This window comes from Aulonocara stuartgranti (genome assembly GCF_965226115.1).
Source record: "Aulonocara stuartgranti genome assembly, chromosome: 3".
Taxonomy (NCBI): domain Eukaryota; kingdom Metazoa; phylum Chordata; class Actinopteri; order Cichliformes; family Cichlidae; genus Aulonocara; species Aulonocara stuartgranti.
Genome location: NC_138941.1, coordinates 76,625,828 through 76,650,697, shown reverse-complemented (window position 1 = coordinate 76,650,697; position 24,870 = coordinate 76,625,828). Strand labels below are relative to the sequence as shown.

General features: G+C 42.0%; 1 protein-coding gene and 1 long non-coding RNA gene across 2 annotated transcripts in view; one reads left to right on the top strand and one right to left on the bottom strand.

Annotated features, from left to right (window-relative positions):
• The window catches only part of LOC309703487 (protein NLRC3-like), a 73,900-nt gene that overhangs the window by 26,016 nt on the left and 23,014 nt on the right, over positions 1-24,870 (top strand). The window contains exons 2-7 of the mRNA XM_082528350.1: positions 13,016-13,119; positions 13,204-13,305; positions 16,643-16,721; positions 20,430-20,658; positions 20,832-22,647; positions 23,174-23,347. Coding sequence (XP_082384476.1) covers positions 13,043-13,119; positions 13,204-13,305; positions 16,643-16,721; positions 20,430-20,658; positions 20,832-22,647; positions 23,174-23,347 — 2,477 coding nt within the window. The 5' untranslated portion in view covers positions 13,016-13,042. The remainder of the gene's footprint in view (positions 1-13,015; positions 13,120-13,203; positions 13,306-16,642; positions 16,722-20,429; positions 20,659-20,831; positions 22,648-23,173; positions 23,348-24,870) is intronic.
• LOC309703710 lies at positions 4,733-5,927 on the bottom strand. Its single transcript, XR_014275973.1, has 3 exons — positions 5,756-5,927; positions 5,614-5,680; positions 4,733-5,089 (listed from the first exon to the last, which is right to left on the bottom strand). It is a non-coding gene; the product is annotated as an uncharacterized lncRNA (long non-coding RNA).

Genomic DNA, 24,870 nt, shown 5'->3' with positions numbered 1-24,870 from the left:
CAGAAGGCCATTTCTCATTTCAAAACGTTTCCATTCTCTGAGCATCAGTTTTATGTCAAATGTTTCAGACCTGTTTTCGCATGGAACATCAGCACCAGATTCTAGTAACTGAATGACGTGGTTTATGCTTGGGTCAGATCTTTGGTGTTCTTTAAGCTCATGCTCAGAAAACAAGGGAGCAGCTACTTGACCAGATGATTCAGCATCACTGTATGCATCAGGAATGGCATCAGCACTCATAGCCAAGGACTCAACCAGAATGACACAAGGTGAGTTCTCACTGTTCTCATTGAGAAGATGCTTATTACATATAGCTGCTACAGTGTCAGGGCATACACTGTTAGAGCTTGGAAGGGATCCGAGAAGGCGTGAGGTGAGTTGTTGAATCCTGTTTTCCTCTTCCAATGTCACACTATCTGCAGCCAGAGTTTGATGAGGCCTCCGTGATAGGCCGTCGGCATCCTGGTTAGCCTTCCCAGCTCTGTATTTGATTTGGAAGTTGAAGGTAGACAACGCTGCTAACCAGCGATAACTCGCTGCGTCAAGTTTTGCCGTGGTCAGAATATATGTAAGCGGGTTGTTATCCGTTACAACGATGAACTCGTTACCGTAAAGGTAATCATGGAATTTTTCGACAATGGACCATTTCAGAGCTAGAAATTCTAGCTTATGAGCTGGATATCTGGTCTCGCTTGGTGTCAATCCCCTACTAGCATAGGCAATGACGCGCATTTTACCATCCTGCTCCTGATAAAGAGCGGCACCCAGGCCCGTGGTACTAGCGTCAGTGTGCAGAGCATATTGGAGCTTTGGATCTGCAAACCCCAATACAGGGGATGATGTTAACTTCTCCTTAATGCATTCAAAGGCTGACTGACAAACAGGTGTCCATCTGTCTGCAAAGGGTTCTCGAGGATTGAGATATTTAGAAGTGCCTGTTTGTTTCTGGCCTTTTCTGAGAGGTGGATAGCCACATGTGAGATCGTTTAAGGGCCGGACTATCTTTGAATAGTCCTTAACAAATCGACGATAATAGCCTGTGAACCCTAAAAATGACTTCAGCTGTTTCAAGTTTTGTGGCACTGGCCAGGTCTTGATAGCAGCAACCTTTTCAGGATCAGTCTGCACACCATTTTTGGAGACAATATGGCCCAAATATTTAACTGATGTCTGGAAAAAGCGACATTTTTTCGGGGACAACTTTAAGCCATATTCACGAAGACGGTCCAAAACATGCTTTAGCCTCTGTTCATGTTGCTCGAGGGAGTCTGAGAAAACAATCAAATCGTCTAGGAAGACGAGTACCTCCTTGAGATTAATGTCTCCCATACACCTCTCCATTAACCTCTGAAAGGTGCTGGGAGCATTTGTGATGCCTTGGGGCATTCGATTGAACTCATAAAACCCCAGTGGGCATACGAAGGCTGTTTTGGCTTTATCCTCCTCCTCCATCTCTATCTGGTAATAGCCTGACTTCAAGTCCATGACAGAAAACCAGTTTGAACCAGATAGGGCGGAGAAGGTCTCTTCGAGGTTTGGCAACGCGTAAGCATCTTTTACCGTTTGCACATTAAGCTTGCGGTAATCCACACAGAGGCGTACCTCACCATTCTTTTTCTTGACTACAACGATGGGGAATGAGAAGGGAGATTCTGACTGTCTTATTACCCCAGCATCGAGAAGCATTTTAAGGTGTTTCCTGACTGCTTCGTAGTCATTTGGATGAATGGGCCGCGATCTCTGTTTTATAGGCGTTTCGTCTTTAAGCTTGATCTTATGCTTAACTTTAGTGGCATGGCCAAAGTCGAGATCGTGGCATGCAAAAACGTCACGGTAGGCACTAAGACTCTGCGTGACCCGACTTTCCCATTCCTTGGGCAGAGGTGAATCGCCAAAATCAAAGGTCAACTGGTCACTGGGTAATGAACATGAGTCTGCAGACAGGCTGCAACAGCCTGCAGAGTTTGCACTCGACGTGGTTTGAGTTTCAAGGACTTGGTCTGCAATGTGTAGTTCAGCAAGAACGCAGTTGCCAGGAAGGATGATGTCATGATCGGTTTCGTTTCTGATCCAAATAGGATGCTTGTAAGGACTTTGACGTGGCACTGTGATAAGGCAGCAATCGACAAAGATTCCTCCCGGAAGGGCTGAGGAAGTTGGCTGCTCTACAACTGCCCATCTGTCAGTGGTTGGTGAATTTAGGTGGGCGTAACTCTCTAGGCAAACCCTTTCATGAGCTGGTATTACGTAAGGTGTGTTGCCCTTCAGTGTCATTAGTCCAAGCTTTCCTGTGCTTTTTGTTTCATGTCTATGTTCAAGGATTTTTAAAATCTGACTATAGCCATAGACAGCTGATGAAATAGGAGTATCCCTACAGTGTTCCTCATATAAAACATCAAGGGCATTTGTACCAATTAAAACTGGTAAGTCTGTGCTGGAACGTAAATCAGGGACAATGAGAGCTAATGTAGAAATTTGGGGCTCAGACTCAACAAACTCCTTTGGAAAGCCAATTGGAACTTCTACATACCCTAGATAAGGTACAACTTGTCCATTTGCACCCTCAACATCTAAGTCACTGATTGGCTGGATGGGAAGATCAGACAAATGTCTCTGGTAAAATGAGTGTGAAATAGTCGTTACTTGCGACCCAGAGTCTAACAAAGAATTGCAACTCACTCCAGCTATGTTGACATTAGCTGTGCACTTCTTGCCAATTAAGCCCTTTGGAAAGCTGGAATGACGCATACTTGTTCGTACACAACACTTTTTTGTTGGGCGGTTTTGAGTGGGACTTTTGTTGCTTCTAGTTCCAGTTTGTCCCTCAACTGAAACAGGAACTAGTTTAAATCAGAGTCACATTGGTCTTCCCAAGCTTTTTGTTTTACCCTTAGCTCTTTCCGCTTGGCTTCAACAGTACTGGGATTCGGCTCATTGTCACAAGAGGGAGCTATATGGCCATCCTCGCCACAGTTAAAGCAGAACCATGGGCGAGGCTTTTTGTTTTTGCCAAAGCCTTCATTTTTCAACGGAGAGTTCTGTGTTTGTGCCTCCTTTAGCTGCTGTTTCTTTACAGCTTTTGGGAACTTTGCCTGAGGTTTCTTTGCAACCATGGTTTCCATTGAAGCTTTTAAGGAACTTAACTGTTCTTGCAGTTGAGCAATTTGTTTTTGCAGTTTCTTGGCAGATGCTTGAGCGGAGCTGTCAGTAGCAGCAGCAGCTTGAAACTCAGTGGTTGGGTAAACATTTAAAGGATTGGACTGCACCTTTACTTTTGAAATTCCCAAGTGCTGCTTCATGCGAGTTGACTTGGCTGCCTGCTTATCTTCCTCTGTTCGCAAGAGTAAAAGCAGCTCAGAAAAGGAGGGTGGACTGGATTTCTTTTGCTCTAGATGGAGGCTAGCGATTAGGTTATCATCCCAGCATCCCCTACAGAACTGCTTCAAAAGCTGCTGATCGAAATCACTAACTGGGACTCCTCCCCCTTTTACAACTTTGTCAAGGGTAGTCTGCAGCCTGTGCACATAGGCTGAAGGTTTTTCGCCAGCATTTTGGTTTGTACTCAAGAATTTTGCGAACAGCTCATCAACGTCATCTACAGTTCCATATGCAGAATCAAGCAAGCTCAAAAAGTCTTTGGGGCTGGACAAGGGACCCAATTGTTTAACAATGTTTGCAGCTGGCGGTAAGAGGCTGTCAATGATCTTCCGTACTACTTGTCTTTCAGGAACAGAAGAATCTGCAAGATAAAACTCAACATGACTTCGCCAAGTGTCATAGTCAACCTCCGTATTAGGGCATGGAGTTTTTCCAGAAAAGGACCTGAATTTTACAGAGCTTGGATAGGATTGGGACATATCAGTACTTTTGACAATGTGCTCCACAATGACCCTCTGGACTTCAGGTGTGGTCAAGTGTTCAGGGTTCAAAATAGGAGCTGGTCTGTCAGTAAGGGAAGGATTGATGGTGTCAGTGGTCAGAGTGGGTGGGATAGTTTCACTGCTTGGTCGTCTCAAAACAGAACCAGGTATTAAAGGGACTGGGTCATCTACTGAAATGACCTTAGAGGGGGCTGTACCCTCCCTTTCCCCAGCAGAGGCCTGAAGTTTGTTAAGTTCATTAAGTAGCATTTTCTCATAATCTACCCCACTCACCTTAGCAATACCCTTTAAATTAGAAAGGTAAGACTCTGTAGTACTAGCCGTTAGCTTAGCACTGTAAATTGGGGATAAGAGTTGGATGCTGTGAACTACATTTGGGTCAGATGTTGTTCTGTGACAGGGTAGTTCACCCTGAATCGACTCAATGGCTGTGCCATACTCAAACTCAACTATAACTGTATCTTTAAAGTCAGGGTCAGAACTAGCAATTTTCACTGTTCGTGCAATAGAACCATAGTGTTGCAAAAACTTAACAACTTCTTCATCAGTCTCTGTACCAGAAAACCCACTGATTAGTACAGCATTTGGTACCTTGATACGTTCACGTTCAATGACATCCATGTTACTTCAGTGGAAAAATGTGCAAAAATTGTCATAAAACTGCCAACTGTGTGCCAATGATTGGATTAAAGGCATTAAATAGCCAAACTCCTCCTGGCTGGCTCGCCACTTTTATGTAACACCTGCTTAGTATAGTAGGGTTAAACTTATAGACTAGATTCGAGAGGAGTAAAATAAATTTGAGAGAATTGAGTGTTGAACAGCCGGCAGATTTATTACAGTGTTACAGTGGTGCAATAATCCAATGTAAACAGCATAGAAAATTAACAGAAGATCAACAGAGAAGAGCGCTCTTTTGAAAATAACAACAAAATAAAATAAAATAAGTAGTCTCTTCAGACCTGACTCCTGATGAGCAGGATATTGGGAGTTCAATAGTTTCCCAGAGAAACAATCCGTATGAAGTAAGCAGTTTTTGCTCTTGCTTATCTGAAATCCTGCAATTTGAAGTAATTCAGACTGTAGCTCTACTCCTGCATCCAGAACAGCTGGCCACACTGCTTTTGGATTCGCCAAGAGTTTTCACAGGGTCTGGCTCGCCATCCATATCCAGAACCACTTCAGATCCAGGATCACAAAAAACCAGTCTGCACATACAGTACAGAGCAATAAACAGAATAGTTCTTAACAGTTTTTCTAAATAAAATGAGATCTCATAAAGTTTTCAAAATCAAGTACACTGTCGTTTTAACATTGTTCTGTCTCTATGAATTCCATTTGTATTGCTTTACAGCATTACAATCAATTGTATTTAAATACCCCTTTTTAAGGCATATGTAATCACATCATGAAATGTTTGTAACGTAACTAGTTTTAAATAACTTATTTACATGTATTAACCTATAACTGAAATGACAAAGTGCAGAAAAGGCACTGGACAACATTTATGGCTAAAAGAGAAGTGCATCCTGCATTAGTTTTGCACATTTGTGAAGATGCCCAATCAAATAGACAATAAAATAAAATACGACATTCCATTTCACACACGATTCAAGTACTCCGACTGGTTTTAGCTTTTTTTAGACAATACGGAATTCGCACTGTTGCAGTGTTTACCACATGTAAAATTAGCATAAGTTTTCCTGCTAACTTATCATCTCTAGTAACTCACCGGAATTCCCAAGAAACAAATACACGCTCTGCCTGGTTTTGGTCGAGAGTAAAACACATAAAGGCCTCTGAAAAGTACATAACTTTAAGTTAGAGACTGTTGAAAATACTTTATAACACTTATTTTATACCAAAAGACTCACTGTGTAGCTTGTTATTTGCTCTCGGTGTCTTGCTCCGTTTTGCCTAGCTTAATGCAGCAACGTGCTTTTGTTGCATTCACTGAACTACGGAAAATCAAAGTGTGTTCAAGGGGTGTCGGAAATAATAATACCAGGTAAAAACAAGAAAATACTAGTAACCATGTCTATAGGGGTTACATAAATAAAACAATAGTTTTTTTTACATTTGTAATTCATTCTGTGCATAATTTTATATTGTTGTTAATAATAAATTAATTAAAGCAACCAAAACCTGAAGAGCCGGCTCTTTTTAGTGAGCCGAGCCGAAAGAGCCGGTTCTCTAAAAAGAGCCAGAAATCCCATCACTAGGGGCTAGAGCCTGCCTCCCTCACCAGGGACTGAATTTTCTTCTTTTTTTTTTAAGGAACAATCACAGCCCCCCAAAATTCCCTTTGTTTGTTGCATTTCTATTTTTTTCTGTTATTTTTCCCACAGCAGTTAAGTACAGTCAGTTGGTGGCTGTGCTGAGTGTCAGTCAGAGAGGAGGGACTCATTGAACTCAGCACATAAGATTTTCTATTAAAAGTAGAAAAACACAGAGAATACGTTTAGTCTGCATTAAATCTGTTGATTTAAGAATTAATGGATCTTTGTATCAAACTGGCCCAGATACTATAATACCCAGCTTGATGAAAGCTTCATTATAATGAGTTGTGTCTTCAGTATCCTTTGATTTGACATGAATTCTCCTGTCAGTGAGCAGCATCTCTAACAGGGCTTCTTCTTTTAAAGCTCACACACAGCTTCATTCATTCGATTCAGCTCAGGCTGAAAACCCTGCAGCTGTTTCAAACACAGCAGAGTTTAGTGGATCTTTACTGGCTCACAGTCACCTTCACAGCTCATCTCATAGACTGGACTTCAGGTGTTCAGTCAGAGTCAGGAAGTCTTTGTTCATGTGCTTGATTCAGTTTCTCAGACTCTTCATGTTGATGCTTTGATTCTCTGTGTTTACTCTCACTGAAAGCTTTACATGGATTCATGTCACCTTTAAATTAAAGCAGGTGAACTTAGAAGCAGGACAGCCTCAGTTAATGAGCACAGACTGCATTTATACTCAGATACATGTCAGGAGGAACAAACTGCAGGACCAGGTTTGATTCCCTGCAGTGACACTCCTGGAAGAAAACATTTGACCGCAGAAATCAAAGAATGATATGTTGTGTTTGTGGAGCAGAGCTGTGCATATTAGGAGTCAATATTACTACAAACAGAATAAATCCTAAACTTCAAACTGTGACAAAAATAAAAAAGTTAGTTTAGTGAATATTTAAAATATCTTCCCAGAACCTGATAAAGGTAATATTTTTTGCTATGAGACAAACTCCTGAACATCTGAAAACCGTCAGTGATGGTGAAGGATCACATTAGTGCAACAGTCACAGTCCACTCTTTAATCTGGGCGGAGTCACAGAAAGAAAAGTCAACAACCCCATACATGGAATAATAACTGCTGCTTAGCAACACATTCCTTTGACTGTGACCACAGGAATGAGCTGTTCTGCTGGAACTCTTTTCTGTACTGCAGGCTGATTCACAGAAGCAGATTTCCCTCACTCGCTCTTGTCTTCCTCTCCTCCACTTAAACCATAAGAACCAAGTGGAGCTGTGATGAGCCGAGCTAAGTACTAATGGAAAAGGCGTAACAGAGACTGTGAAGATTTAAGGTGATAGGAAATATAAATAACTAAAACTTGAATCTTTACTGAAGCTCAGTATTCGACAGAGTTCAAGTTCACTGCTGTAATAACCAATAACGATTAATGTCATAATAACTTTAATATTGGCCATATTATATTTACATTACCAAAGTGAGATGATTTTGGTCTCATGAACAACATAAGCTAATTGTTATTTACTAACTACTCTGAAAATGACTGTTCAGTACATAAATGAAGCCCAATAATCATGTTTTACAGTCATGTGAAAATACATATAATTGCAATGTTGACTTTGTGACAGTTTTATTTGTCATATGCTAACTTGCATAAAACTGAAGCTGATTGTAGTGGAAACACTTTAAAGTATTTGCATAGATGATAGCTGAGTTTGCATTTGCTTCATTTCATGTAAAGCTTGTATATAGATGTGGTGCTTTGAAGTTCTAAAAATGATTTATTAAATACATTTGCTGCTTTTAAAAGTCAAACTTTTCTACTGTCAGCTGGGATGATTTCAGTGAGCCTCCAAACATGACTGTTGCTTCGTTTTCCACCTGTGTTTACGTCCAAAGCTTGACACATCTGTACACATCTGTATGTTTCAGCTTTGTCCTTCAGGCACAACATAGTTCATCTTAACTTCCTGCTTCTATCATGGTTAAAGCTGATTAATCCTCTGGACATCAAACACTGATGGTGTTATTGGAGCTGAGTGAAGTTTGATGGCTTTATTATCCAGGCTGTGACACATGGCAGCTGTCAGAGCAGAACACATGAAGTCAGCGGCTGTGTTTGAATTCAGCCTCTGCTTCCTCTGAAGGTTGATGACATAACAGTGAGGCCACAAAGGCCGTCCAGAATCCCAGGCTCCCACAAACGCATCCTCCTTCTCCCTGGATTTGAAGGACAGGTGGACCCACCCTATTCCAAGATTCATTGCAGCGTGATGGTGGAACATATATTTGGGTCCAGGGATGGAGCAGTGTTCTCTCTCTGAATCTTTTATGCTGTTTTCTTCAGTCTAATTTAGCAGCTGTGACATCAGAGATTGTAGGGGAGGAACAGCCACACCCACAGCTGAGTTTCCCACCTAGAAACAGAGTGTGGACATCACCTCTGTCTGCGCTGTGTTGGTCACAAGCTTTGTTCTGGGCTTTTAAGTGGAGGCTGGAGGTTGTGAGTGATGGAAACTGAGGTTATTGTACTCGGCCCTGAAAATCTTAGAAATATGGTATCTAATCAGATTCTTACTCTGGATGGCATTACCTTGGCCTCCAGTAACGCTGTGAGGAACCTTGGAGTCATTTTTGACCAGGACGTGTCCTTCAACGCACATATTAAACAAATATGTAAGACTGCTTTCTTCCATTTGCGCAACATCTCTAAAGTTAGAAATATCCTGTCTCAGAGTGACGCTGAAAAACTAGTTCATGCATTTATTACTTCCAGGCTGGACGACTGTAATTCATTATTATCAGGATGTCCAAAAAACTCGCTGAAAAGCCTTCAGCTGATCCAAAATGCTGCAGCAAGAGTCCTGACAGGGACTAGAAAGAGAGAGCAGATTTCTCCTGTTTTGGCTTCCCTTCATTGGCTTCCTGTTAAATCCAGAATTGAATTCAAAATCCTGCTCCTCACATACAAGGTCTTAAATAATCAGGCCCCATCTTATCTTAATGACCTTGTAGTACCATATCACCCTATTAGAGCACTTCGCTCTCGCTCTGCAGGCCTACTTGTTGTTCCTAGAGTATTTAAAAGTAGAATGGGAGGCAGAGCCTTCAGTTTTCAGGCCCCTCTTCTGTGGAACCAGCTTCCAGTTTGGATTCAGGAGACAGACACTATCTCTACTTTCAAGATTAGGCTTCAAACTTTCCTTTTTGCTAAAGCATATAGTTAGGGCTGGACCAGGTGACCCTGAATCCTCCCTTAGTTATGCTGCAATAGATGTAGGCTGCCGGGGATTCCCATGATGCATTGAGTTTTTCCTTTCCAGTCACCTTTCTCACTCACTATGTATTAACAGACCTCTCTGCACTGAATCATATCTGTTATTAACCTCTGTCTCTCTTCCACAGCATGTCTTTATCCTGTCTTCCTTCTCTCACCCCAACCGGTCGCAGCAGATGGCCCCGCCCCTCCCTGAGCCTGGTTCTGCTGGAGGTTTCTTCCTGTTAAAAGGGAGTTTTTCCTTCCCACTGTCGCCAAAGTGCTGCTCATAGGGGGTCATATGATTGTTGGGTTTTTCTCTGTATCTATGAAGCGCCTTGAGGCGACTTTTGTTGTGATTTGGCGCTATATAAATAAAATTGAATTGAATTGAATGGAAGCTGAGAGCTGTGTTTGCACATGCTCAGTTTGACAGGATGTTGGCTGCTGTGAAAGCTGAATGCTGTCTGGTTAGAAGTGATGTCACACATTAGGATAACTGTGCTAGCTCTCTGTCAGAGTACCAGGGCCTCACTTTGACCACATGACTCTCAGTACACAGCATTATGTGCGCTATAAACAGGAAGCAGAGGAGCAGGTCTGAGGCTGAGACTGAGGTCCAGATGTTTCCACATGTTTCTGCTCTGCGTGTGTTTGGTGATTATTTCAGGTATAGATTGTGGAATATGAGCAGTCTGATGTCAGCCTGCTTCTATGACATCACCTCTCTGTGCTGCCCCCTGCTGGCTTTGATCATTACTGACTTAGTCGTTGCTGCCACTTTATTAGGTACAGCTTGCTAACACAGGCTCAGACCTGCTTTGCCTTCAGAGCTGAGCCTTAAATCTTCATGGCTCAGACTGAGCGACGTACTGGAAACATCCCTCAGAGTCATGTGATCAGTGACGTCTGCTTCAGCACTGACAGAAAGAAAAGTGCATCCACAAAAACAGGATATGTAATAATAATAATCAAATGCTGATTTTCAGCTTTTCAGACCTTTGTCTGGGTGCTAATCCAGCTGTGTGTGATTGTGATGACAGTGAATAAATGTCAGACGTAGTGTTAAAGTGTTAAGATGACATCAGCACTTTGACATGGATGGTAGTGAAAGCAGGAAGTGACAAATGTAGCGCAGCAGCAGCGTTTAACACGTCTGAGCTGGAAACAGGAACTCTGATATGAACATCATAGAACAGCTTCCACCTTCTTTTGGATTCGGGAGACAGACACTATGTCTACTTTCAAGATTAGGCTTCAAACTTTCCTTTTTGCTAAAGCATATAGTTAGGGCTGGACCAGGTGACCCTGAATCCTCCCTTAGTTATGCTGCAATAGACGTAGGCTGCTGACTGTTTCTTTTTCACTCACTAAATCTATTAAGTCTTTATTTTATCTAATGTTATGATAACCAAAAAATCTGTTTTCTTATGTAAAGTTATGATGGGTCTGTTCCATCTGGCCTAACCAGAAGTCACCAGATTCCAATGGTAAATGCATTAGTTCTTATATAGCGCTTTTCTGAGCACTCAAAGCGCGTTATATAACTTGTGCCCATTGACACAAGAACATTTTTCTTAGTGCTTTCTGACTAACATTCACACTCCGATGGATGCATCGGAAAGCAATTTGGGGTTAGTATCTTGCCCAAGGATCTCATGTTGATAGGGTTTTTCAGTGTTTTGTGAAATCATTGACAAGACCTGAAATGTAACAGATTTTATTTTATATGCAAAAGTACTGTAACCGCAGTTTGTGGAACAAGCACCCCCCTGTTCACTGTAGTCCTAAAAAACCACACATACACAACCTTGTCAAAAAAGTAAGAAATATTACATATTTCTTTGTAAATGTACATTAGTAAAAGATTACATTGTCTTCAGTGTTGGGGAGTAACGGAATACATGTACCGCCGTTACGTATTTAAAATACAAAATATGAGTAACTGTATTCCGTTACAGTTACCGTTTAAAAAGGTGGTATTCAGAATACAGTTACTTTGTTGAAATAAATGGATTACACTGCGGTACTTTCCTGTTTCATTTTGTCGCGGGTCAGGACTGTTTGGGTTTTGTTTGACAGCTACGTTCTGTTGTTCCAGGCGCAGCGTTATGGTTGCCATGGTTACAGGGTGACGCTCTCTCTCTCTCTGCAACAACAACCTTTTCGTTGTTGTTGTTGTTGTGCTAAGCTAACAGGCAGAATGCTACAAGCATAGCTCTAAAGAATGTAGCATCATGGGCAGTATAGTCCGTGTTGCAGGGAGAATGGACTGCCATACACGTTATGTGTCTGTGAGCGCGAGGAGGGAGAATGTTGAGACACGCCAAAGCGATAAAAATAGTTTAATTAAAAACCCTACGGTTTGATTAAATTAAAAACCAGTTAAAAACACATGAACTCATATAACCCCTCTGACGTGTGACATGTGTTTCCACACATGAACTCGCATACCCCCAAGCACACCTGAATGCGCATGCGCACATGCACGAAACCGGTCAAACAGGTTGTCAAACCTGTTTGGTTGGCCACCATTTTGAAGTAGTGCCATCGTATTACTACTAAGGATTAATGTCTAAGAACTACTGGTTCATAGACTTCAGGGCTCTATAAATGTAATATAACAGCTAATGTATCTAATTAAGTAATTTACTGCATTACTTAGACAATTACATATTAGTTATAGCTAGTGTGCCATGGAGGTTTGACTCCCAGGTACTCAAGGTCTACAAGCCAAATATCCTTGGACAACACACCCACCCCAAGTTGTTCTCCAATCAGATTAAATGCCTGAAAGAAAGTGTTCACATAGAAACAGCAGAGAAAAAAGTGCTGGTGTGAAAGTGTGATTGAGGCAGGTTGAATAAAGCGCTTTGATTGGTTACTAACAGTTAAACAGCTCTATATAAGAGAAACTCCATTTACCATATTAAGAAGACACTATAAATAAATAAAAGTACTGATGAGCACATTTTCAAAATGTGTTTTAAATATTTTGAAAATATTTAAATATTTAAAACAAAAATAAAATAAATAAAATAATAAAAAATATTATCATCATACTCCAGGGATCTTGGACAGCTGATCACTGTTCTATAATAAGCTTTTCCTTCATCTCCTTTTGATGCTCTGCTGTGTATCATCTGTCTCCATCTCACCCATCCTCCTCTGTCACACATACCATTAACTGAAATAAAAAAGCAACAGTTCTCTCTAGTGGACTGATAGTAGAACTGAATTCTGGAAAATTCTGGGAAATCTGAATTCTGAGAAACTTGGCTTGCACACAGGTCAACACCTGATGGTCCTTGATAGTAGCAGTAAAGTACATTCCAGTATTTTTAGTCATCCTCAAAGACAGAGAATTCCTGGATGGAAGAAGCTTCTTATTAACAGTGAATCAGTGTGTGTGAGTGAATGCATTATGTGGGCTTCATGGCTCCATCTAGTGGACTGATAGTAGAAGTAGAGCAGCTGATGGCAGCTTCCTCTGCCTCACACTGCTGTCTGACTGCATCCAGCTGACACTGAGATCAAGCAGGAAAGCAGCAGCTGATATTTGGACAGCACACATGATGGAAAGCAGGATTTCAGTTGATGTGCACATGAATGATTTGTGTTTCCTCTGCAGGTAGAAAGTGTGTGTGAGCTGAGCAGCATGGATCAGTGTGAGGACAGAGAGGAGGGAGTCCCTCCCTCTAAAAGAGCCAGAGAGAGCCAGACCAAAGCTCAGAGGTGAGATGACCATCTCTAACTGTCCATGACTCTTCTCCATGTCACAGCTCAGCACTCACGTCACTGCTCCATCATTATTCACAGGAACCAGCCTGGACCTCCACCCAGCTCTGTGTCCTTACAGAGTGACCGGTCTAAACATGCTGAAATTGACTTTAAATCGGGCGTGTGTCCTCCTGCAAAGAGGTGTGTGTAAATGTTGTTGTGACTCAGTGTTTGTGAATAAGTCCTCCATCATGTTTAATGCCAACTCAGCTCTTTTTCACACACATTTCTATGTTCATATGTGAAGCAGTGTGTGTTGGAGTGTTTCCACGAACACAGCAGTCAGAGTGTAAAGAATGGATGTTGTAGGAGGTGTTTCTGTAGTGAAGAGGCTGAGTGTCTGTAGGACTCCAGCTGCTCCAGAAGATAACTCCTTTTTGCTTTGCTTCAAACACAGTGTAGGTAGGAACTTCCACACTGCTGTAGAGTACACATCTCAGTTTCAGCCTGTGTGGGGAACCCCTCAGTGGATGTAAGGTCACCTGATATACATTTACCCCAAAAAAGTTGATTGTGTTCATCTGGACATAGTGTTTTCACCTCTGTTTAAGAAAGTTGTCTGCTGTGGCATTCCAGACATACAAGAAACAGTGAAACCGCTGGTACTCTTCTTGCTGTCTTCAACTGCTGAATTTCTCTATAATATCAGCAAAAGGTTTCATAGTTTTGTTCTTTGAGGATACTGAATCTTTAGCTGTTCATGTTTTTAAAGGGTATTTTTACAAAACCAAAAAATCACTGTTCAGCTCCTGTTATTGCATGCAGATGATATCCAATTATGCATCTCCTTTAAACCCTGGGAATTAGACAAATTATCCACTCTAATTGATTGTAAGTCTGGGTCCTTTCTCATCCTTAATAAAATCTACCGTTCGGAATCTTGGGATAATTTTTGATCAGTCTCTGTCTTTTTGACACTCATATTAAGTCCTGCTTTTTTCATTTAAGAAATACTGCCGAACTCAGGACTATTGTCTCCAAAGGCGAACTGGAGATCCTTGTCCATGCCTTTATCTCCTCTAGTTTAGATTACTTTAAAGAAGCCTTTGACAGACAAGAAAAGAGTGCATTAAATCACCTTCAAGCAGTCTAAAATGCACCAGCAAGGCTTTTAACCCACAGTCATAAATTCTCCCATATCACCCCTCTGTTAAAATCCTTGCACTGGCTTCCGGTTAGGTATAGATATCAGTTTAAAATCCTCACTTTTACATTCATGTCCTTGCGAGGTGAGGCCCCCACTTATATTATTGAGCTTCTTCAACCCTATTCTCCAAACCGGATCCTTAGATCCACTGGTAGTGGTCTTCTAACCATTGCACAGACCCGTTTGAAAACAAAGGGGGATCGCGCTTTTCAAACCTGGCTCCAATATTGTGGAACAGTTTACCTCCTCCACTACACACCATAAACTCTGTGGCTTATTTTAAAACGGCTTAAAACACATCTGTTTAGACAGGCATTTGGGTAATATTCATGTGTAATATGTTGTTTTATTTGATACATTTTTATATTCCCATGTGAAACACTTTGAAATAGCTTTCTGTTTTAAAAAGTGCTATATAAAATGTTTATACTTACTTTCTTATTAGGGTTTGGATATTTATAGTGCCTAGAGTTTTATGTTGTTAATGTTCAGATAGCAACAGAATATGTAACCCAACTTATTATCAAGAATGACCAAATTCTCACAAGCCAGTATCAGATAATCTCGGATCGGCAGGAGCCCAAGGTATAAACATCAATAAGGAGGGACCACACCAGAGTAAACTGTTCACAAATTTGTTATATTTGACACACAGCAGCTTAAAACAAATGTAATGAAAGCAATAAAATAAAATAAAAAAATATTTCCCTCCAAAATAACAAACTAAATAAAAGTGTGCGCATACAGCTTTCTCTGAGTCATATGTATGAGTGAATAATGTCTTGTAACTGATGGATCATTGGGGCCCGTTCAGTTTGTTTAACATTTCGTCCTACCACACTCCAATGAAGAAAGAAAGTTCGTAGTCGTGCAGGTATCTGAAGCTTCAATAGGAATGAAGCTTTGGCTTCAATAAAACCTCAGCAAATCCTATTCACTTTTGGGTTGGCTTGCCATCCAGTTAACTGGAACTGTGGAATCGCTGCTCCTCAATGGAGGCTTGCTTCAGACTTGGTTCGTCTGTCGAGTCATCCTTTTACCAGATAACGAAAAAAACCTAACCTGACTGATGAACAGGGTGAAATTCTGAACGACCAAAAAACTTGCAGCTGACTCACTTGCAACTCCTAGCAATTTGCCTTCGGTAACATTAGTTTGTCAGGCACATGGCATTGTATGAACAGGAGCGAAATGGCAACTACGGAAAGTCATGTGATCAAGGTCAACAGTGAGGGTCGCTGGGAGCTCATTGCTAATTGGCCAATGTTGGGTCTGTGTTTCCACAAGCCCCGCTGGTTTAGAAACTTGTTCTCATTAACGACAAAAACAAGACAAACATCTTTTACTTGCTAGCAAGGGGTGCCCCAGCCGGTGTCTCAGAAAGCACTCTGAATCCTACCACAAAATGACCCCAAATCCGGCCTCTGCTTGCTTCCTTTTATTGGGAAAACAGTTCACACAATACACATCACAGCAAGAGCACCTCCCACATGGTTCTAAGACAAGGCACTGTGTATGTGTAAACATCTTTATGCGTGTGTGTGTGTGTGTGTGTGTGTGTGTGTTTGAGTGAGTGTGAGAATGTGTGTGTCTCTCTGTGTGCATGACTTCCAGCTGTTTCTAACAACATCCTTAGTCATAAAATGGCAATCTCCCCCACACCCAATATATGGTTCAATTCCTGTACTGGTTCACCATGCACAACACAGTGAAGCCATAAAAGGGGCAGGAAGCTTACCACACAAGAAACAGATCTTCCAGATAAAATGTATTTGCACTAGAACCTCCCCCAGCACAGAGTGGCTGGAGAGGTGATCAGAGACAAAGGAATGTCTTGATCCTATAGATTGAACTCAGACCTTACAAATTTAAGAAGCACAATGACAACATTCAACAATTAGATTTCACAGCCAAGTTACACAACAACAAATAATTTTATTTGTCCACACCTTCCCTTAAAAAAAAAAAAAAAAAGAAATTACTAAATTGTTTACATCATTGTGTGTTACCACCAGTGTGTGAATGAATAGTGGTATTGTAAAGCGCTTTGGGTGCCTTGAAAAGCGCTATATAAATCCAATCCATTATTATTATTATCATCATACACCCAAAAATTACTTCCCACTGCTCTTTTTTTCCTAGCTGGGCTACAAATATTACAATAACAAGAGAATGTTAAGATAAGAGAACTGACATTTTTTTTGTCAGATATGCTACCATCAGAACTTTGGGTATTATCAAGTGGGAATTTGTTTTATTTTTTTTTTAAATAGTGCGGAGGACCAGCAATGTTTTGTTGTACTATTCTGACTTTTTATGATGTCTCCACAGAGTGGACAAGAAGAGCTCAGAGATTCCCAGTAGTCAGTCTGCCCAGCAGCATCAAACACACCTGGACTCCATATTTATGGTCTGTATATGTACAACAACTACTTTTACATCTATTCACAGTTATCTCCACGCTGGGTTCTGAACACAATGTTATGGTCCGATTTCTGACTCCTCTGAATTGCGAATACATCAGCAAATATCAAGCATGTCTCAGTGTTTAAGAAGAAAAGCAAACCTTACACTTTGGCAGCTGGGCAGGCCAAAATTAAGAAATGGAATAAAATAACATTTTATCGAATCAGGTGGCGGAAGAGAACACCTAAATATATAGGGAGTGTGCTGGGAACACCTAGCAGGAGGCCCCAGTCCACGAGATCTTCGATGCACACCTCTGGCAGAGCTTCAACAGCATTCCGAGGGAGACTGGGGACATTGAGGTCTGAATGGACCATGTTCAACATCTCCATTACCGAAGCTGCTGCACTGATGTTGCACGGAGATTAGGGGTAGTACCCCTGGATTGGCAGACTGGGTGGTGGTTTCCATCAGGGGAACCACCACCCTCAGTTGGAACACACCCTCCAGTCCCCTTGTGTTCCAACTATAAGGGATTACACTTCTCAGCCTCCCTATGAAAGTCTACAACCATTGCAAGAGGTTGATCCGCATAGCCAGCAGTAAGTCAGACTTGTTCCTGGTGGGTGATGGGCTCTGCCAGGGCTGCCCTTTGTCAACAGTTCTGTTCGTAATTTTTATGGACAGAATTTTTAGGCACAGCCAAGTGGTGGAAGGCTTTCGCTTGTGTAGTCTCAGAATTTCATCACTGCTTTTTGCGGATGATGTGGTTCTGTTGGTTTCATTGGGTTATGGCTTCCAGCTCACTTTGGAACGGTTCGGAGCCGAGTGTGAAGTGGTGGGAATGAGAATCAGCACCACCAAATCTGAGACCATGGTCCTTAGCCGGAATAGGGTGGAGTGTCCACTCCGGATCAGGAACGAGTTATTGTCCCAAGTGTAAGAGTTTAAGTATCTTGGGGTCTTGTTCACAAGTGATGGGAGAAGGGAGGGTTAGGGTTAGGGTTAGATAAACAGACGGATTTGTGCTGCGGCTGCAGTGTTGTGGATGCTGTTTGTGTCTGCTGTGGTGAGGAATGAGCTGAGTGTAAAAGCGAAGCTCTCAATTTACCAGTCGATCTACGCCTGAACCCTCACTTATGTTAACAAGTTGTGGGTAGTGACCGAAAGAACAAGAATGCAAATACCGGTTGCAGAAATGGAGTTCCTCAGATGGGTGGCTGGCCTCTCCTTTAGAGATAGGGTGAGAAGTTTGGCAAACCCAGGCACCTCCTGGGTAAGGTGTTCCAGGCATGTCCCTTTGGGAGGAGACCCCGGGGCAAACCGAGGACACGCTGGAGAGATTATATGTCTTGGCTTGCCTGGGAACGCCTTGGGGTTCCCCCGGACACATGATAGAAGGTGGCTGGAGAGGGGGAGGTCTGGGCTTCATTGCTTGAGCTGCTCCCCCCGCGACATGAGATTGTGGGATCTGCACCACACTTCAAGCTGCTCCACTTCCATTCTATAGGCAGACTCGTCGTTGTCAGTGATGACACCAACCACAGTTGTGTCGTCTGCAAACTTCACAACGTGATTAGTGCTGAATCTGGCCGTACAGTCATGAGTGAGCAGGCTGAACAACGGCGGGCTCAGGACACACCCCTGAGAAGAGCCTGTGCTCACTAAGATGGTCTTTGATGTGTGGCTGCCCACCTTGACTGTCTGTTGGCACTTTGTGAGGAAGCTGAAAACCCAGTTGCAGGTTGCCGGGTTCACGCCTACTAGCATCAGCTTTTCCACCAACTGCTGTGGAATGATCATGTTAAAAGCTGATCTAAAGTCGATGAAAAGGACTCTGGCCTAGGTGTTCTTCCAGGTGTGACAACATAACGTGCAGTTTGGTAGAGATTGGTTCTGTATGCAAAATGAAGGGGATCCAGGTCTGTTGGGAGACTGTTCATGATGTATTTAAAGACCAGCTGCTCAAAGCATTTACTCACAATTGGTGTGAGGGCCAAAGGCTTATTTAGGTACTTATTTAAGCATGCCAGGTTGATTTTCTTTGGGATTGGTATTATGATGGCGCTCTTAAGTCCAACTGGCACAAATCCCTGTCTGATCGAAATGTTGAAGATGTCGGCAAAAATGTCTTTCAACTGCTCTGCACAGTCCTTTTAAACACGTCCAGGCAGTAGCGTTTTTTGATATGGGCAACATGGGCGGTTGCCCAGGGCGGCATTGTGGTGGGGGCGGCATGACGGGCATCGGCAAAAAAGTCGCTCTCTACAATGCTGTCCCAACATCATGCCAGTGCATTTTGGGAATGGAATATGCACCGGTTGGTTTTCTATCGCCCATTTGTTAGGAGTAAGGGCACCCTCCGTTTGCGAGGTGTGGCTGCTGCTTGTGGCAAAGGGAGGAGAAGGCGGGGTGGTGGGGTATTCTCTGGCTGGCTGAAGCAGCATCTAATAACCAGTTTGCAAAGTAAAACAAAATAAAAACAAACCAGCAAACACGAAAACACCAGACATTATGATACAGAATTATAATTTGCACTGATGTTTTTTCTAAATTCTATACGCGAAAAGTGAGAGCCCTTGGTGCGCCTGCTTGCTGCTGTGCTAAAATCAAAGTAAACTTTATTGTCATCTCCGCTATATACAGTACTGAATAGTGAGAGACGAGACGATGAGGCTCCAGTTACACCAGCACAAGAAAACAAACAATAAATATAAGAAGAGAAAGAAAATTAATATTTTCACTTTAGGACTGGTTATAAAGGGATCAGGGAGTGTTTGCTAAGGGCACCAAACAGGCTAGGACCACCCCTGCGTCCAGGGATGTTATCTGGTCCTACTGCTTAGGATGGGTTGATACTGGCAAAGGCCTTCCTCACCTCAGCTGTAGACAGCTGAAAAAGCTGGTCACCTGATGACAGTGGGAGTACTTGTGCCTGGGTGGTAATGTTAGCCTCAAACCGTGCATAGAAATTTTTCAGCTGGTCTGGTCGAGAACAATCATTCGGCCTTGATGTTGGGGGAGGGGGCTTGTAGTCCATAATGTGTTGTAAGCCCTGCCAGAGCCGTCGTGGGTCTTTGTTACACCTGAAGTGGCTGTCCAGTTTTTGTGCATACAGCCTCTTCGCTTCTTTAATCCCTTTTGACAGCATCTTCCTTGCTAGAATATAAGATGCAGTATATTCAGATTTAAAGGCTTTGTTTCAAGCTCTCAGCAAAGAACAAATCTATGATTTTTGGTTGGCTTGCCTCCTGATGGTTTTGACTACTGTCACATCATTTATACACTTATTGATGTAGTCGATGACAGACACAGAGTATTCCTGGAGGCCAGTAACATGTTGTAGCCTCTATAAAGATTTCCCACTGCGTGGTCGCAAAACATTTCTTCTCGGGTGTTGTTCCAGGCGTAGCCGTGTGTGTATGTGTGTGTGTCATACATATTCTTATAAACAACATGAGTCATAAACTTTTACTGACAAAATTTAGATTTAAGAGCAATAGAAACGGATAGATAATGGAAAACATGCTGAAATATGTGGATTTTACCTTTTCCCACTTCTTTTAGAGAGACGGGGTTTGAATTTCATTGAGAGATTGTAAATATTGTGCTTAATTAAACTGATTCCCAGAAACATACCTCATCCTATGTTCGTCGTTCCTCTCCTGTGTGAGAAAAGCTTTTGGGTCATTTGTAAAATATTCTGTTCCAGATACTGGAGGACAAAATTATTACTTTTGTGAAAAAAGAGCTGAAGACGATCCAGAGAGACCTAAGTTCAGATGACCTACAATGTTTTAAGAGTCAATGCAAGGATGAGGTCATATTACAGAGTGTGGATGAAGAACACAGTAAGAGCAGCAGAGAGGCATTTGTGATGATTACAGTGGACATCCTGAGGAGAATGAAGCAGGATAACATCGCTGAGCATTTGCTGAGAAGTGAGGATTATTCTCTAAAGATTTGCGCTGCTAAAATGTTCAACATTGTCTCAAGAAATGGACAGAAATACATTCAAAATATGTGGACTTGATAAATCCTTAATTTGTGTGTGTGTGTGTGTGTGTGTGTGTGTGTGTGTGTGTGTGTGTGTGTGTGTGTGTGTGTATATCAGGTCACTCAGGAACCTGCACTAAAAACATCCAGTGGTGCCAGCATGAATTTAAATCTAACATGAAGAAGAAGTTCCAGTGTGTGTTTGAGGGGATCGCTAAAGCAGGAAACCCAACGCTTCTGAATCAGATCTACACAGAGCTCTACATAACAGAGGGAGGGACTGCAGTGGTCAATGATGAACATGAAGTCAGACAGATTGAAACAATATTCAGTAAACCAGACAGTCTAGAAGCAACAATCAGACAAGAAGACATCTTTAAAGCCTCACCTGGAAGAGATGAACCAATCAGAACAGTGCTGACAAAGGGAGTGGCTGGCATTGGGAAAACAGTCTTAACACAGAAATACACCCTGGACTGGGCTGAAGACAAAGCCAACCAGGACATCCAGTTCATATTTCCATTCACTTTCAGAGAGCTGAATGTGCTGAAAGAGGAAAAGTTCAGCTTGGTGGAACTTGTTCATCACTTCTTTACTGAAACCAAAGAAGCAGGAATCTGCAGCTTTGAAGACTTCCAGGTTGTGTTCATCTTTGATGGTCTGGATGAGTGTCGACTTCCTCTGGACTTCCACAAAGCTACAATCCTAACTGACCCCAGAGAGTCCACCTCAGTGGATGTGCTGCTGATAAACCTCATCAGGGGGAAACTGCTTCCCTCTGCTCGCCTCTGGATAACCACACGACCTGCAGCAGCCAACCAGATCCCTTCACAATGTTTTGGCAGGGTGACAGAGGTCAGAGGGTTCACTGGCCCACAGAAAGAGGAGTACTTCAGGAAGAGATTTGCAGAGAAGAAGCAGATCAGCACCATCATCTGCCACATCAAGACATCACGAAGCCTCCACATCATGTGCCACATCCCAGTCTTCTGCTGGATCACTGCTACAGTTCTGGAGGATGTACTGAAAACCAAAGACAGAGGACAGCTGCCCAAGACCCTGACTGAGATGTACATCCACTTCCTGGTAGTTCAGGCCAAAGTGAAGAAGGTCAAGTATGATGGAGGAGCTGAGACAGATCCACACTGGAGTCCAGAGAGCAGGAAGATGATTGAGTCTCTGGGAAAACTGGCCTTTGATCAGCTGCAGAAAGGAAACCTGATCTTCTATGAATCAGACCTGACAGAGTGTGGCATCGATATCAGAGCAGCCTCAGTGTACTCAGGAGTGTTCACACAGATCTTTAAAGAGGAGAGAGGACTGTACCAGGACAAGGTGTTCTGCTTCATCCATCTGAGTGTTCAGGAGTTTCTGGCTGCTCTTCATGTCCATCTGACCTTCATCATCTCTGGAAAAAATCTGCTGGAAGACCAACAAACAACCTCCAAGAAGTCTGAAACAGGAGAATTTGCAGAGACACACTTCTACCAGAGTGCTGTGAACAAAGCCTTACAGAGTCCAAATGGACACCTGGACTTGTTCCTCCGCTTCCTCCTGGGTCTTTCACTGCAGACCAATCAGACTCTCCTACGAGGCCTGCTTACACAGACAGGAAATAGCTCACAGAATAATCAGGAAAAAGTCCAGTACATCAAGGAGAAGCTTAGTGAGAATCTTTCTGCAGAGAAAAGCATCAATCTGTTCCACTGTCTGAATGAACTGAATGATCGTTCTCTAGTGGAGGAGATCCAACAGTCCCTGAGATCAGGAAGTCTCTCCACAGATAAACTGTCTCCTGCTCAGTGGTCAGCTCTGGTCTTCATCTTACTGTCATCAGAAAAAGATCTGGATGTGTTTGACCTGAAGAAATACTCTGCTTCAGAGGAGGCTCTTCTGAGGCTGCTACCAGTCATCAAATCCTCCAACAAAGCTCTGTATGTATGCATGAATCCACACTTTTATTGTCGAAATATTTATTTAATGTATAATTTATGGCAGCTGGAAGTCTTTGCATTTCTAAAACATTTTTGAATGTAACTTAAAAAAAAGCTCTTGGTCAACTTTTTATAACTTTTCAAAAACTGATATAAATAAAAAGAAAATAATAAAATCACTAGAAGGAGCTAAAGCAGTTTCATCCCAACAGATGGATGAACGGTGGCTGCATCAGGGTTCAGTATGTGATAATTAAGGGCTATTTTGAACTCTAGCGACACAAATTACAGATATTCTAAATTGGAATGTGTGAATGCCTTAGTGCATTAGTGGGTATTGATCTATAATTACTAGAAGTACCAGCTCCCCACTTGTTTAACAGATACAGAGTTCTAACTGCTATTTTGTTTTTTCCATGCTTGAATTACAAGTAGTTTTCTGAAGTAGTCATGGAATTATTTGTTTTCACTGTGGTAAGTTGAAAATAAGTCATTTAATTTGATCACAATTATAATTGATTTTCAGACTGTCTGGCTGTAACCTCTTAGAGAGAAGTTGTGAAGCTCTGTGCTCAGTTCTCATATCCAAGTCTTTTAGTCTGGGAGAACTGGACCTGAGTAACAATGACCTGCAAGACTCAGGAGTAAAGCTGTTGTCTGCTGGATTGAAGAGTCCAAACTGTACCCTGGAAAGTATCAGGTGACGATTCCATTTTTTTTCATTAATTTATAATAGTCTAGTTGAAAGATTGCAGATATTTTGGATTCATAACATATCAATTACTTTTCATTGCTACAAACTGTTTCATAAAGGATTGCAGCAAATGTACTTCAAACCTTTTTACTTACAGCAGTACGATGGCACATTGGTTAGCAGCTGCTGGGTTCAATTCCACCACCTCACGGGGTACTTTCTATGTGGAGTTTGCATGTTCCGCCCATGTTTGTGTGGGTTTTCTCCGGGTACTCCAAATTTCTTCCAATAAGACATGTATTTCTTGGGGTTAGGTCAATTGTTCATTCTAAATTCCCCACAGGTGTGAATGTGAGTGCGAATGGTTGTTTGTCTCTACGTGTTAGCCCTGTCACAGACAGGCAACCTGTCCAAGGTGTACACTGCCTTTTGCACTACGGCAGCGACCCTGAAAGGGATGAGAATGGACCTTTGATCCAAAAAATATGTAATAAACCTAGAAAACTGAAGGTAAAGTACACAATGACAATGTAGTATGTACTGTATGTAATGTACCTTGCTCAGGGGTACCTCAGGGTAGCCGTTCGGTGTTTTCAACCCCTCGACCTTTGGAATACAGGGCCGCCACTCTACCTGCTGAGTATTGTTTCTTCAAATTATTGATTATTGATTCATTTTCTGTATTCTGTAGCTTTTTACAAAGTATGTTTATATAATGGATTTTGAGTTATTCATGTTAACTCTTACACCCTGCTGACATTTATTATTTCTGGCTGAATACATGGGGAGAATTTTAAACATCTCCTCATCCCTTTTGACTTCCTTAATAAAAAAAAAAAATGAATGAATGAATGAAAAAAAGAAATAGCTCATGTCAACTTGACTTTTTTAATACTGGAAATAAAAACTTAACCTGTGTTGTGGCAAAACCATAAGGCAGTGGAAAGAATCAACACCACCAGCCAGTTTATGCAGGAATCCAAGTGTGGCACCCCAGAGAGAGAGAGAATGGCAGAATACATATTAGTTTTTGTAAAACTAATGAGCTATGGGACACTTTTCACTAATATGTGTATTTAATTTCAGTTTGTTTACAAAAATACAAAATGAGAGTTAGAGAGTTAGTTAGAGTCCCTATGAGAGTTCATTCTATTTTGAAAAGCAGTGGTGTGGAACGTAGCTGCTGGTGTGTGTGAGGTAAGTAGGAGAGTTGGCCAAAGGCCTGTACGGGTCCAGTAACGGTCTCCTGTAGATTTATTCTTATAGGCCAAGGTTTGGCATCGATGGAGGGTGGAAGGAGTGAGTAGAATAGTATTGATTGTAGTCAAGAGAAAGAGATTGGCAGTCAGAGTGAAGAGAATGAGTGGGGAAAAAGTTGGGAAGGGGGGAGGAGGCGCAGAGCTAGTGAAATGAAGAGGAAAAAGAGAAGTGAGTACAGAAGGAACTGAAAGTGAAGGTAATGAAGAGTGAGCAAGATTTGTCATTGTAAGATTTGAGAAAGAGGGCCTGAAGAAAATAGATCCACTTAG